The sequence below is a fragment of the Scomber scombrus genome, chromosome 5 (assembly GCF_963691925.1).
Source record: "Scomber scombrus chromosome 5, fScoSco1.1, whole genome shotgun sequence".
In the NCBI taxonomy this organism is placed as follows: Eukaryota; Metazoa; Chordata; class Actinopteri; order Scombriformes; family Scombridae; genus Scomber; species Scomber scombrus.
In genome coordinates, this window is record NC_084974.1 from 24,607,383 (window position 1) to 24,622,538 (window position 15,156).

At 39.7% G+C, this 15,156-nt stretch overlaps 1 protein-coding gene across 3 annotated transcripts; it reads left to right on the forward strand.

Moving 5' to 3' along the window:
• The first annotated feature begins 7,614 nt into the window (after positions 1–7,614).
• Positions 7,615–15,156, forward strand: zgc:152863 (uncharacterized protein LOC562658 homolog). Of its 3 annotated transcripts, none has more exons than XM_062419244.1 (5): positions 7,615–7,718; positions 9,701–9,904; positions 12,741–12,885; positions 13,336–14,311; positions 14,348–15,156. In XM_062419244.1, the coding sequence occupies exons 1-4, from the start codon at positions 7,625–7,627 to the stop codon at positions 13,673–13,675; spliced, it is 783 nt and encodes a 260-aa protein (XP_062275228.1). In that variant the 5' UTR covers positions 7,615–7,624; the 3' UTR covers positions 13,676–14,311; positions 14,348–15,156. The 3 variants fall into 3 exon arrangements, with proteins under 3 accessions (XP_062275228.1, XP_062275229.1, XP_062275226.1); XM_062419245.1 differs by having other exon boundaries at positions 13,336–14,307; XM_062419242.1 differs by having other exon boundaries at positions 13,336–14,279.

Here is a 15,156-nt window from a genome sequence, read left to right on the forward strand (position 1 = left end):
CTTTTTTGTTTTCTTTTCTTTTTTTCAAATACAGCTTTTTTTTTGTAAAAGTCATCCGTGGTGTCACTGTCTTTCTGTATTGATATGTGTGTTGTTTATTCCAGACAGATAAACACACCCGTCTTTAGTGTCCTATGAAGGTGTCAGACAGCTAAATTGGGCTAGTTGTTGAGTGTCTATGGGGTCAAACAACACAGTCATTAACCTGTAGGCATCCAGGAAGTGAACTTTGTCTGTTTTGCAGGCTCACACTGTCAGACTTTGAATATTATTTCCATAGATATCTTAGTGCAGAATAGTTGCATCTGGACATAAATCAGAGGGACACTGTTGAGAAATGTGTATTGTAATGTCTGCAAAATGCAACAAAGCTGCTGCACTCTAATTCTTAAAGATTATAACATGTTATTATTTATTTATTTATTACATATTAATATTTAACTTGGTGTCTGCTGTTTGGACACGGCCTACTGTTATTCACAAGGGAAGGAAACACGACAAACATGCCACCAAACAACAAAATGAGTTCACATGAACAACACACAATCAGCCACTGTTTATCTGAGTAATCTAGGGTGTGTCCTTTCTTTTCTGGGTCATGCACTTACGAGTTAATGATGCACAGATGTTTTTTAGTTTTGATTTCTGTTTCAAAATTAGGCTGCATGTGTGTATGTTGTCATGAAAGTCATCCTGCAGTCATCTGACCGATTACAAGCGTAATAAAGTTCACGCAGGCTGCTGCAGATCAGCCATGAGTGGAAATCCTTAAGAAACTCAGTTTGCTGTATTAGAGCAGCAGTCAGCACAGTTGTATTTTTAGCACTTCCGCCTAGTCGCCCCTGTCAGTCTCTGAGTATCTGAGCAGGCAGAGCTCTGTGGGCTGCAGCTCTTCTGCTGTGGTGCTTTTTACTGTAAAGGGTGGGCTCTGTCAAACAATGACAGCCCTCATAGACCACAGGACCAGCTGTGTGTGTATGGTGTGAATATGCCAGTGTTTGTGTGTTTGGTTTTAACAAGGATAGAAAATGAAGTCAGGTTTGCTAGTGCTGGTTTCTTTTATGGACTACTTTTTTAGGGTTAAAAACTGAGTTTAAAGATGAATGTTGAAGTTGGGATTAGTGTTTGTTTATGCAGATTCAGTAAAGATAGGAAAATATTTATTGGAGTGTAAATGTAATAAATAAACATGCAGTTACTATGCTCAGTCACTTTTAAATTATTGTGACATTTTGAGGATTCAAGTAAGGAAAGTAAAGATCATTTGGATGAATATTACAGGATTTGTATCAAATTGGCATCATTTTTTTTAACTTGTTTGAGCTTCTGTATAAAAGAGTCATCATTAAATAGACTTCTGACTTTGTGAATTGCGTTTTTTAAAGTTTCCAGGAAGCAGCTTTTCATATTTAAAAAGAAAAATGACCAGTATCTTTGTTTTTAAGTTGTTTTTTAAAACTTTTCTCAGTGTGTGAGTGCCTGGAAAGAGAGAGGAACTAATTGTTTTGTTTTAGGTGTGTCTGTGTGTGTATCAGTGTGTGTGCGCGCGCGCGTGCATGCGTGCGTCTCTGCGGTGTGAGAATTTCCAGAATATGGCGGAGAGGGGTGGGCGGTGCTTCTCAGCCGCAGCGGCCCAATGAGGAGCCTCTGTGCCGCTGTCAAACACAGCTGATCAGTTATTCAGGGGCGAAGAGGAGACCTAAAGCTGCCACTTGTTGCTGAGCAAGAGCAGCGATCGTCAGCTGACCGCTTGAGGTCTCATCCATCTTCACTGTTTTTTTACATCCTCAGATCTCATTAAAAAAAAAAAAAAGAAGCAACTAAAACCACCTCTGCAACCGCTCCGGTACCAGATCCCACCGCTGCTGCCTCATTTACGGCTTCCAGGTGAGACATTTTATCGCTAAAACGGGTGAATTTGGGTCCATTCATAGAGAGGAGGAGTCGGCTGTTTTTTAACTTTACCCACCAGCGACAGCAGCTGACCGTTAAAACCTGATGATGATTATAAAAATTACATGATTATGAAATGTTTATTTCATACAGTAGATTGATTTTTTAAACCGTAAAGCAGCGTTAATTATGAGCAGATCTTATTAATTGACGTTATACTGCGATATAACAGGAGATTAAAATATCTAAAAGATAAAATGTAGTCTAGTTTATAACCATTGAAATGTTAATTAGTGATTCCATGAAGCTGATGTTGCTGAGGAGAAATCTAGCTTTTATTTTTTTTAACATAATAAACGATTTTAAGACATGCAGACTGGTGTTCAGGTTCACCGGGTTCTCCAAAGGGTTTAAGAGGGTTTTTGTAGGTCTCTAGGTCAGGGCTTGCGGATATTTAAGGTTATTCAAGGCTTTATTTTTATTAAGGGGATTTCAGGAGGTCCTTGACTGCTTTGACTGGCACCAGTGTTCTTAGACGGGGAATCAGGTTCCTTTAAAGCTGGTTTCAGGTGTTTGGTTGGTGTGGTTTTTTTAAAGGTTACCTTGCAGGTGTTAGGAGTTCTCCAACAAAAAAAATAAGGGATCTGTGTTCCTAGAGGTTTTGAAACTTGTCTGGACTTGTTTCTGGAAGTGAGTGACATGCACTTGTTTGTTTTGTTTTTTAAATATACTTTGCTGATGCTGCTCATTAGCTTACTGTTTTTTTTATTATATGTGAATAGCATGTGTCAAATATTCAGTTTATAAAGCTTTATATGTACTTCTATGTGCTTTTTAAAATGTATACTTGATAATATGTTGTGATATTGAGCTGTTATACATTTAGCTTGACTCATGTGCCCTCCCTCTCCTCCTTCCCCCTACCCCCCTGCCCTGCTATGACTCTCCCTTACCTCAAGTGGCACTATTGCCCAAGTGTGATGGCACAGTGCAGGCTTGTTCCCCTTTGTGCACCTGGCTGATTTATGAGTTAATATGAAAATTAGTGTCTGATTTACCTGGTGAAGCATCTGCAGGAAAGTGGCTGTTTTTACATTTATGGTGATTTTTTTTACAGATAGAAGATTAATATATTATTGAACTCCAGCGATCCAACATAAATCATTTTCATGCTTTTTATTTTTAAAGAGTTTAAAAGTCTCTTTAAAGCTTTCTATTATAACAGAAAATGGAAAGCTTCAGATTCACCTCCCACTGTTGTACAAAAAAAAGCAGCATCAGCACTTCCACTGTGTGTTGTGCACGTTCGGTTTTCATTGTGTTGTGTTCACTGACTTTTCAAAGCGTTCACAATCCCCGGCTCATCGGTGCCAACTGACCAGAGAGCAGGTGGAGGTAATGATCCACCTCACCCTAACCCTTCAGTTTATAGTTTAAATCCACTGTAGTCCAAAAAAAAAGGAGGCGAGGTCTGCCCACAAAAACAGGTTAGAGGATAATAAAATATACAGTAAACTTTCATCCAGTAGTGATCCAACATTCGAAATTCAACAAGTTGTTTTTTTTTTACCTGCTCAGAAAACCAGTGAAGCAGCAGAGCAGAAAGAGTAAAGTTCAGTGTGGAGGAGCGGGAATCACCTGTGCAGCCACTGATCAACCAGACTGACTGTCAGATGTGGTTCAGTGGGCGAGGACGCTACTTACTATGAATTGTCTGTGACTTTGGTCCTGCTATTTGTAGCTTCAGCATTCAAGTTTATCCTCACAGATCAGCTTTATTTTTATTTGGGCAGTTTTTCTCTTTTTCTTGTTTCTCTTGTTCTTGTGCCCCAAACAAATGCTGATGCTGCTGGAAACATTAAATGCATCACTTCCTGTGAGCTAGACAGTGTTTCCAAGTAAGAGCAAATGGGCATAGAGTGTTTAAAAGCAGCAAATGTTACTCAACGTCATTTAACGCAACATCTTGCACCATCTGTTGCAAGATGAGTTATTGAGCTGCAGAATCAGTTTAAGCTGTAATAACTGACTTTGTGTGCATAAACAACTTTTGCCTGTTAGCTTCTTCATCACTCTGGTTGTCTGCTGTCTTTTACCTTAACCTAAATCCCTCTCAGTCTCGATGGGGAAGTGAGAGATTAAAAAAAACAGCTGATGCAAAACCTGATCCTGGTTTCATTTTCTCTGTAAAATGACACCATCATTTTTAGTCTGAATCAGCCTGAAGAGGACATCCAGTCCACTGAAGTGTAAAGTCAGCTGTGGTGCATCTCAGAGATGCTGTAAGTCATATTCAGTGCTGCCAGATTGTGACATTTAAGGGTTGCCAGAGTGATGTCTGTAGTGATTGTGAATGCGGTGGTGTCGATGCGTCACATCTTTTTTAAAACAACTTTTATTCTTAAGCTTGTGAAAATGTGGTCTGAGTGAAGCTAAGTCTTAATTTAAAAGATTGTTGAGGGTAAAACCAAATAAAGATTTAACCGCATCACATCATGCTGACTGAGCTTATTTAGATGTTGTTTTATAGATGTTTATAGAGAGCGTGAGACTTTTTTATTTTTTTATTGTCTGTTTTTCACAATAATTCTGTTGCTTCACTATTTCCAACTTAAACATTACAGCAGAAGTTACAATATCACAGAGAGCCATGATGACTAAGATGCAGACCTCCCACGCAGGTTGTGGTCACATAAGATGGAGCTTTGAATTTGTGTGTGTGTGTGTGTAATCTCTTGGATCCTGTGTGTGTGTGTGTGAGTATGTGTGTGTCCATCTGAATGTGACTGGCATGCTGAGACGAGTCAAGCCAGTTTTATCTACATAGCAGCAAATGACAACAAAGTTATCTCAGGGCTCTTTTCATATAGAGCAGGAAGGCCTAGATTGTACTCTTTATTTTACGGAGACGCAACATTCCCCCATGAGCAAATACTTGGCGACAGCAGCGAGGAAAACCTCCCCCTTTTAACGGGAAGAAGCCTCCAACAGGTGGGCGGCTACCGGCATTGACCGGATGGGTTGAGAGAGAGAGAAAGAATGAGAGAGAGAGAGAAAGAGTACCTGACCGACTTGACTGATAGAAAACTAAGAAAAACATGACGATGTGCAGACTGAGTGAACACATAGAAACAGGCCGAAACAGGCTGGTGGAGACAGAATCCCACTTCCTATTATACTGTGAGAAATATGAGGATCTGAAAGAGGTTTTTTCTTGGACAAAATAAATAACATATATGTCCTGAGGTTATCCATCTCCTCGACCCTCAGAAACTGTGTCAGTGTGCAGAAATAGCTGCAAAATATGCTCAGTATTGTCTGTTCAGTTCAGTGAAAGAAACAAGATCTCTGATGCATGTTTCTGTGTGATTACATCTGTGAAGGAAAAATAAGATAAGATATTCCTTTATTAAAAAGAAAAGGAAAGAAAAAGCCTTTTTTATTGTATTTGAGGGGGGTTGGCAAGATGAGCAATTCAAAAATATCTTTAAAATTTGTCTTAAAAGCAGCATCAGGTCTGGTAAAATGTACATTTTGTGTTTTTGTTGGTTTTATGTCATTTGAAATGACATTTGCACCATTTTTTTTTAACCAAAAGTAAGACTGAATGCTCCTGAAAATGTCAAATGGTGTAACCACAAAAGAATGATTCCCCGAATAAAATGTAATATTTAGAACAATTGTATACATATAAAAACGTTATAGTGTAAGATCATGCCAAACTAGTTGATATGGTGTTTTATTGAGAATTCCGCGTTTTTAAGCAAGTTTAATTATTTGGTACAAAGTTTTTATGGTTACACCACTTAGACATTTTTGCCATAATCCGACACATAACTAACATATTCTCTCAAAATGGATTAAAAGCAGAAATTTGATGCTGGGTCCACAAAAAAAAAAGTTATTCATTTGTTTATTTTCACATTTTAACCCCTTTAAATATGTCTAAACCACATGGACACAAAGAGAAACATCATTGACCTATTTGCAATCATATGTCAATGTTAGTAATCTTCTGTGCTGCTTTGGTAATGATTTCTGTGTCTTTGTCAATAAAGTTTGTTTGGATTCGAAATTGAAAGGAGAGAGAGACAGACATGCACAGAAACAATAATAATAACAATAATAATGAGAATAGAAATATGGCCTATAATAATAATAATGATAGTGTAAGGATAGGGCGCCAAGTTCGATCGAAGGGGGGCAGAAGCTGGTGGTCTGCAACCAAAGATAGACACCTGCGAGATGAGAAAGCACAAAGCTGTGGTGAAGATGCCTAGTTGTAGGCAGTAGGGGGGTGGGGGGATGGTGAGTGGGGGTGGAGGGCCTTCCCACGCTGCTCCTGAGATGACTGGCACTTCTCCTGACATGAAAGCAAGCGAAAACACACAAAAAAAAACAAAACACCAAAGCACACCTACACGCATATTTACACACCCTCAAAACAAATGTGGCATTTAGGCTGAGACTCCAGCGGTGGGTCTTGGCTCGGTTGGAACTCGTCTATCACAGGAAATGCATGTTTATGATAAGCGTTGTGCGAGTCATCTGGAGAAAAACCTTATGGCTTGTTGTAGTGTTGAGTTTCTGTTTCAGCATGAGGAGAGTGTTGTCCTTGCTCCGTTGGTGTTGCTGTGAGATGCACGGGAGGTGGTTAGGGAGGTGAGGAGGGTATTGGTCAATATGGTCGATGTTGAAACAGTAAACAGTGTGAGGTGACGCTTTCGCTTTTGGTTGACTCAAAGGTTGAAAGCAGGCCAGGTTTGCTGCCACGTTGTGAAAGGTTTGATGGGAAGATAAGAGGGCAAAGAAAGAGAGTCAGGAGCAACGTTTAAGGTCCATTTGAAGGTGTCACATATGAGATTATTACATTTATAAATATGTGTTTTTCATTTATTTTGGATTTATTTATATTTTTGCATATGTTATATGTTGTCATAGGGACATTTTTGTGATCTTTTAATGTGTTATATTTCCTTCAGGATGATAATGAAGTTCAATTTGAGGTTAATGAGACTGTTAGCTGTGTTGGATTTGGAGGGAAAATCATTTTATTGCTTTATTTCATGCAGTTGAAGTTGCTTCATGGCACAAAATAGAAAAAGATGTTCTTTTTCCAGCATAAACATGAAATCAAAAATAACTTCCAATATGAAGGAAACTGTTTTGAGCGAATGAGGTCACATTTCTGTGAGTCCCTGCGCAGTCATTCATTGCATGTATTTCTGTTGATTACACAATATCAGCATTACATTTTAATAATAATGTGTTTAAATGAAGTGTTGCACAGATATTCACATGGGAAATGTTCAAATTTGGCCTGAAGGATTTCGAAGTCAGCGGTTCAGAATCTCATCATTTTTCTTATGAAATTCAAATTGATGATGTAATTCATTGCAGCTGCTCAGTGACCACCAGAACAGCAGAAAAATAACAGCTGACAGGTGTGAATAAACTCAGCCGGTCGTCTTCTCTTCTCTGGATTAAAAACGAACAACAGGCTGATCATAGCTGACGAGACTGAAAAAAACCTTTTTTCCCCCTCAGATATGATGTCACTTGTATTTTTTGACATTTGAAGCACCTGAAACCTTTTTATCTAGAGGTTGTCACGGTTAAGTCTACAATGACTTTGTTCTCTCTGTGTGTGTGTGTGTGTGTGTATTTATAGCATGTGTGTGTAGTTTCCCTGACTCTTCTCCTTTTTTGTGTCATCAGGAAGTCCGGTTTGATGTCTGCGTCACTTTTCTATCCATGGCCGTGTGGACGCATCAGTCTGGTCTGTGGACTCCTCCTCCTGGCATCTTTTCAACATCCTGCTGCAGGTACTACCTTTGACAACCCCCCCCCCCCCCCCCCACCTCCCCTGAACCCCTCACACCTTCATGTTAGTTAGGGTTTACTGGAATCGCTCCCCACTTAAAAGCACGCACTCATTCATTCATTAAACCTGAACCGTGATTAACAATGATCGCCTACGTTCTCGTTTTAGGCAGATAGGCAAATACTGTTCACCAACTTGAAAAAAAACAACAGAAGGTGTAAAAACAACACATGACCTTCGCTGGCATCGCTTACACTGAATTGAAGTGCCGTGCTAAAAGTGCAGTGCATGGATTGTGGTTTGTTATCTAAGAACGAACAAAATAGTCTCTTTTTTTGTAGGTAGCAGTCAAAAGGTCGTCACACATCCTTAATTTTGAGTCATTTATTCATTGGGGGTTTTTGTTGTATTTAATGAAATCTTTCTTCTATCGATTTATCAAAGGAGACAAAACTTGAAAAGTCCTTTGCAGCATATCTTTTTTGATTTGATGAGCTAAAGTTTTCCGTCTGCTGCATGTGAATTAATATGATACGGTGCGAAACATGAAGAAAAACTATTCAGAGAACAATGAAAATGTTTCTCTGCACTGTTTCTCCAGGGACTCGATATTTTGGTGGATCTGGTTTCCAATCATGTCAGTTATGTGACATTTTGAGTAGAGATTTACCTGAGCGGTACTGAAACAACTCAAACCCTTCCGCTCGAAAATCTTTATCATCCAGAATCACAGTTTTTATAGTAGATTCAACTCAGATAAGCGTTCACCAGCGCACAGTTTTATCACCTTTTAGCTTTATTATGAACTCAGAGCAGTGTTTCAGGATGTCAGTTTCATTTTGATTCATTTTCTTTCTACGCTAGTTTTCTAAAACTCCTCAAAGTTCATTAAAACGTGGTGGTGAATAAGCTTCAGCAGTTTAAATGATTAAAGCTCACATCTGTCTAACCATGTGAGATGTAGTGTGAGATTAGATGAAATATATCCACAACAAATCTATCGTTGCAGCTTCATCTACAGAAAATCTAGTGGCTTTCCACTCACACCTGACCTACTCTTCGCATGTTGATGTTTTGGGGGTTTTAGAAGCGTGCAAAGGCAGTGGAAACCGTAATTCTGCAGATGCATGTTTTAAGGGTGGAAGGTGAAGAAATAAAGGAAGTGGGTAACACTGCTCCAATGAAGCTGGCCTTGGGTAAGGCAGAGGTTGTTGTGGGCAGCTTTTCTTGATATCTGTTTTTCACTGAATGAGCAGGGAGTTGCTGGAAAATGACAAACAGTGCATGGCCTACATTCATGTGTATGTAAATAGAGGTTAAAAAACAATATCTGAGCCTTTTATTCAAATGTCAGCGTGCGTTTACAGTAAAAATATCACCTTGCTGTCCTTCGATAATGTCTTAGTGTTCTTCTATCAGTCACCTGACATCAAGCACTGAAACAACAAGAAAAAAACATGCTCAGCTGCTATGATTCACAGTCAAAAGCTTCCCAGTAAACGACTATTACTAATGCTGATGGACGCAGAGTAGCTCAAGGAGAGAGTAGTGAGATATCTAGCCTCAAATAATCCCTGATGGAGAGGGGGTGAAATCTTTGAATTATTAAGAAGCCTCTATGTCACAAACCTCCACCATTTTTCAGTCTAATGGGTAAGTTTACAGCACAAAATGGGGGAAAAAATCATCAACGCAAACTGAGCTAAATCTCCCACGGTGGCTGGCAGTGACAGCTGGTGGAAGGAGAGAGTGAGAAAATCACCCCCCTTTCAGAATGTTTATCCTCTACTTTTTAAAGCCAAAAGAAAACAAGCGCATGTGTGGAGTGGAAATGGAGGAGGGGGGAGGACGAGGAGGAAGAAGAAGAGGAAATGTAATCTGAAAATAAATTTGAACTAATAGTAATAATGTGAGGTAGCGGATATGAATACTTTGCTGACAGCATTTCAAGTACACAATAGTATCGTTTTTGTGTCCCTACAGGCAGACTGAGCAACTGCACTCATCCTCTGGTGCCCGAACATGGAGGTTTCCGCTGCGATCCGTCGCCGTGCCGAGGATTTCCCCAGAGGAGCACCATCCACTTCTTCTGTGAGCCTGGATACCACATCAGCAGCAACATTCGCGCCTCCAGGTGTCGCCACGGGAAGTGGATGCCTCCGATACCGGCCTGCATCCCGATCAGAGGTGAGGTGATAATAATAACGGGGGGTAAAATATGAGTTTTCATACAGGGGTTAATTCATGTTGAGTGTGAGAGACTCATAGCAATAAGGTCACTAGTTTGAACCCTTTTAAAACCTGGGGGAAAAAAGTGCTTTGGCAAACATTAATCTGAATAAATAAAGGTAAAAAAAATGATGTGACCTGCTCAGCATTTCAGCATTTGTGCATACTGAAAATGTTTGCTTTGGTTACTCAGGAGTAGTTTTTGTATTTGATTTATGTTATCAAAGTTCAACTAAGGACAGAGAACTCAGCCTTGTTCCCTTTATAACATAATGAGGAAACAGGCCACACACACACACACACACACACACACACACACACACACACACACACACACACACACACACACACACACACACACATACATACACACACACACACACACACACACACAGACAGACCTGAACTTTAGCTGAGGACAGAAACTAATCAATAGTAATGTGATAAAGTCAGGATCAGGATTCTCTTAGATTCTTCTCAACTTACAGACCTATAAACCGATAACTAACTACATGAAATGCTTATAGTTAGAATATTTTAATCTTCAGGAGGTCAGTGGGTCAAACACTGCTAGGTTGGTAGTATAAGTGGAAGTCTGGGGTCATGTTTTCTCAAAAGCCCTGAATCTATTAAAAAAGTGCAATTAAAAATGGATGTAATATTTTTTTAGTTTTCCTAATTCCTTTAATTCTTATTTATGTCTATGTTACAACCCAGCTCACTATAGGAGAAAGGGACGCAACATAAAAGCAGATGCAATGATTGAAAAAAATGGTTTATTAGCCATAAATTAGACAAAAATGATAATAATGCACTACAATTACCAGAGGAAAAAGGGCTGGTGGATGCTGCTCAAATCAACAAACAAACATAACTAAATGAGGACCCCTAAACTGGAGCTCTAAACTACTTCGACCTCATCTAGTAGTTTCCTGTGCATTGTGTTTGGACAAATTGGTTAATAAGGGCCAAAATAAATCTCAATGCAGTAAATGCAGTCTAATGCAGTGCTCAGGGCTTATACCGGATCTTCCCTTATAAATCAGTTTTAAAACATGGTTGTGAGTTTAGATTTAAAGCCTCCTGCATAAAAGCACCAGTCATTTCTTCCTGTTGCTCATTTATTACTAAGCAGACGTTCTTGGATGACTCTGAGCAGCTCCTGTCCTGACATTTCGGGGCATCATAACGTACCTGAGCCATTACCTCAGTTTATAACCCACTCATAGTGACTCATGGCAGCAGCAGCAGCAGCAGCAGCGTCAACCCAGACACTTTTTAAGTCTGATTCGTCATTATTGCAACAGTTCCTTTTTAGTTTTTCTGAGTTTTCAGGAAAGAGACGGCTGTGTCATTGTGTTGTGGGCAGGTTACGGAGGGGTTTTTTGAGTGCCAGTGAAGTTTAAATACACTTAAAATATGTTTTGAGTAGCTTGTGTGTGTGTGTGTGTGTGTGTGTGTGTGTGTGTGTGTGTGTGTGTGTGTGTGTGTGTGTGTGTGTGTGTGTGTGTGTGTGTGTGTGTGTGTGTGTGTGTGTGTGTGTGTGTGTGTGTGTGTGTGACCTACTTAATGCAGACACGCTCAAACTCCCTGCAGGGGAAGCAGAAGCTTTGCGTTCCTCAGACCAGCTCCTGACTTCCTCTGTCACCATTCACCCAAACGCAATGCAACAGGAAGTCAGAACGGCAGAAAGAGGAAGTGGTGGAAGCCACCATAATAACCATTAAACATTTCCTCTGTGTCAATGCTGTTAGAGAGGCCTCATGGAAAGATACCGATAAGTGTGACGGGAGCTGGCACACCACAGAACTTAGATAAAAAACTTCCTCTCGCAGGTCTTGTATTTGATCATCTATTTCTGTTCAGGACGTCTACCAAGAAATCTTTGGTTTTCCTACAGCGGTGAAGCACACGTTTTTAGATTTCATTGACAGATTCGCACACTTGGCACAAAATACATGCAAACACTTTTTTTTATCCTGGAGCCATTTCTTCTTTTACGATTTAATTTCTGGCTTTTTGGGTCATATATTATAATTCCATTTTTATTTAATGTCAATCAATTAAAATGAAGTTTCTAGAGCTTTAAATGATTTCAAATGTCTTGTTTTCTCTGACAAACAGCCCCCAAAACCTCAAAATATTCAATTCAAACTAACAGGAGATGGAGAAATGCAGAAAATCTTTACATTTGAGAAGATAGAACCAGCACATTTTTGCTTTAAATGTGATGATGTAGCAGTGATCAGAGCTGTTGATTCATTTTCTGCTGTTCTAATCAATGAATTCAGGGTTTTAAATGTCCATTTCTTCTTTTATGATTGAATTACTGACAAAATGTGATATTTATATATATATATATATATATATTCTATTCTAATTTGTATGTCTTATAAATCGATTTAAGTGACATTTCCAGAGATCAAAAATGATTTCAAATTCAATTTCAAAAGTCTTGTTTTGTCCAACACAGCCCCCAAACCCCCAAAATATTAAGTTCACATTGACAGGAGATTGAGGAAAGCAGAAAATCTTTATATTTGAGAAGATGTAACCAGCAATTTTTTGGCAATTTTGCAGAAAAACGGTGTTGAAGTGTTACAGTGACAACTAATCAATGAATTAAGTGTGATCTGGTGTTATAGCTTCCAGATATTAGGGACTTTTACTGCAGCAAATGTGTAAAATAAGAAGTCAGTCCTTCCAGCAGCAGCACAGAGTTGTGTCATTGTCTATCTGTCAGTGTTTAGTTATATTTTTCCTTTTAACGGTCGTCTCTGTTCCTCCTCCTCAGACGGTCCAAACATGAACTCTAACAGCCGAGTGAATGACTCTATGCCCAGCATGGCCACGACGGCAGTGGGCGTGTCCATCTTCCTGCTCACCACCACGGCCTGTCTGGTGGTCAAGTCCCGCCTCTTCCCCTGTCAATCACACGGGTAAGATTTAAAAGAAGAAGAACTCAGTGTAAGGTAGAGCTGGGCGATATGGGAAGAATCGTATATCACGATATTTTTTCACCAAATACCGCAATATCGATATTTGGCAATATTGTAGGGATGACTACCGGTGCTTTCACAAAATATTTACACAGTGAGATTTTTGATAAATAATCATCAGTAATGTGGATATAATGAAGTGGATAAAGGCAGATAATAGAACAGTCTGTTAAGTTCAGAAAATTACATTTTTACTATAATGCAGCCTTTAAAAGCAGGAAAAGACACTTATTCCATATCAAGATATTATGATATTCAAAATCTAAGACGGTATCTATAAAATATCACAATATCGATTTATTGCCCAGCCCTAGTGTATGGACGCTTCACCTGTACGATGCACCTCTGTATTCCACCTGAAGAAACTCTCTCTTTCTCTTTCTCTCGCAGCAGCCGTCGCTCCTCAGACCAGCTGGACCTGATGGTGGACGGACTTCCTGTCTCTCTCCCATCCTACGAGGAAGCGGTTTATGGCAGCTGGGGTCAACGTATACCTGCCTGCTCAGCACAGGGACCCACCCAGCTACTTTTGGCTCATGAGGCGTCCGGCTGTCACCAGTCGTCTGCCAACAACCAATCGGATGGCGGTCCTCGCCCCCTCCTGTCCGGCCAAAGCCCAGACAACCCCCCGCCCCCTTACGAGGAGGTTCAATCACGTCCTAGAGACAGAATGAGTGACGAAGATGTCCGGCAGCTACATGTCGCACTTTTAGATGACAAAGACACCTGAGTGACAGACTGTGCTGCTTGTTTATCTTCATTTTCAGCACATGAGATGCTGTTGTTTGGCAACGAGAACTCGATTGAATTGACAGCTGATCTATGCGGCGTCGACTCCGCAGACAATGACGGCTGAACCACTGACAGCAGACTCCTGTGCTGCCTGCACTTTTCCTGGTTGTCTGCAGCTCACCAGCATCAGGACACGGTCCTACCACACGCTATTTTAGATGACGCTGATAAGCTCTGATTGTCCAGTTGTCAGGTCACAAAAGACCTGAAGAAGAGAACATTTATTAATGAAATGTTGATTGTATTCAGTAATGTATGAATGCATGTGACAGGGAAAGAAGAAGAAGAAGAAAAGGGAGTTTATGTGCACGTGTGTCCTTGCTGTAAGGAAAAAAGCTTTGTATCCAGAATGTCTCATTTCAGGAAAAAACTGCCTTGTTTTTTCTTAAAAAAAAAAAAATTCAACAAGGGAATGTATCAAATTAATTAACCAAAGTGGGTTTGAAGGTTTTATAATCCTTCAGTTAAAAGAAAATCTTACAAAAAAAGGAAGCTATGAGATTTGTGTGTGTGTGTGTGTGTGTGTGTGTGTGTGTGTGTGTGTGTGTGTGTGTGTGTGTGTGTGTGTGTGTGTGTGTGTGTGTGTGTGTGTGTGTGTGTGTGTTTTCAGTGCTGTTCTGGAGACGTTGTCTATCCTTCCCGTCAGTGACGGGGCTGATCGAGACTCCTTCGGCGGAGTCGGTGGCGTGCTGTTATAGAAACCTGTGTTTCCACAGCAACCAACTCTATTCCATTTCTATCTGAGACTTTTTTTATATTTTTTTTGTCATGCACATTTTGTTGATTTGACGCCAGCATGGTGCACGGGCGCTCGGATGATAGATGGTGAAATTTTGTGAATTTCAGCAACAGCATGTTGTAACGTTGATTCATTAAAGGTTCATTTAGTGTACAGCAGATATTTAGAGACTTGAAAATGCTCCAAAAGCAAACGGTCTTTGAAAGTGTTTCACTCTGATGAGTGAAGTAAAGAATAGTTTGATTAATTTGAATCTGCAGTAAAAAAAAAGAGAAGGATTTCTTCCTGTTTACTGACAGAAATGAATTTGCTCTGGTGGCTGCAGTGCAGACACAGGTGCTTTTTTAAATCAAAATAATCATCCAAATTACAGTTTTCATCCACAATCTGCACTGCAGAACAACACATTTGGGACCAACCACCCCCCAAATATCCTGAAACTCAAATCATACATGGATTTGGGAAACTTTGACTCTCACTGGTTCCCCTTTCAATCACAGTTTGATCCTCTGCAGAGCGACTGACACCTTCACAGACCTTGAATGTATTTAATGTTTCATTTTGTGGCAAAACAAATCTAACTATTATATGGATTGTAATATTTACAGATTGATAATTTGTATATTGTATTATTGCACAGAATTATATAATAAATAAATAAATGTTAAGTCTTAGTTTGA

Coding starts and splice junctions, on each gene's coding strand:
- zgc:152863 (XM_062419244.1), top strand. CDS start 7,625: ATGTCTGCGTCACTTTTCTATCCATGGCCGTGTGGACGCATCAGTCTG. Junction 7,719..9,700: donor TTTTCAACATCCTGCTGCAG/GTACTACCTTTG, acceptor GTGTCCCTACAG/GCAGACTGAGCAACTGCACT. Junction 9,905..12,740: donor GGCCTGCATCCCGATCAGAG/GTGAGGTGATAA, acceptor CCTCCTCCTCAG/ACGGTCCAAACATGAACTCT.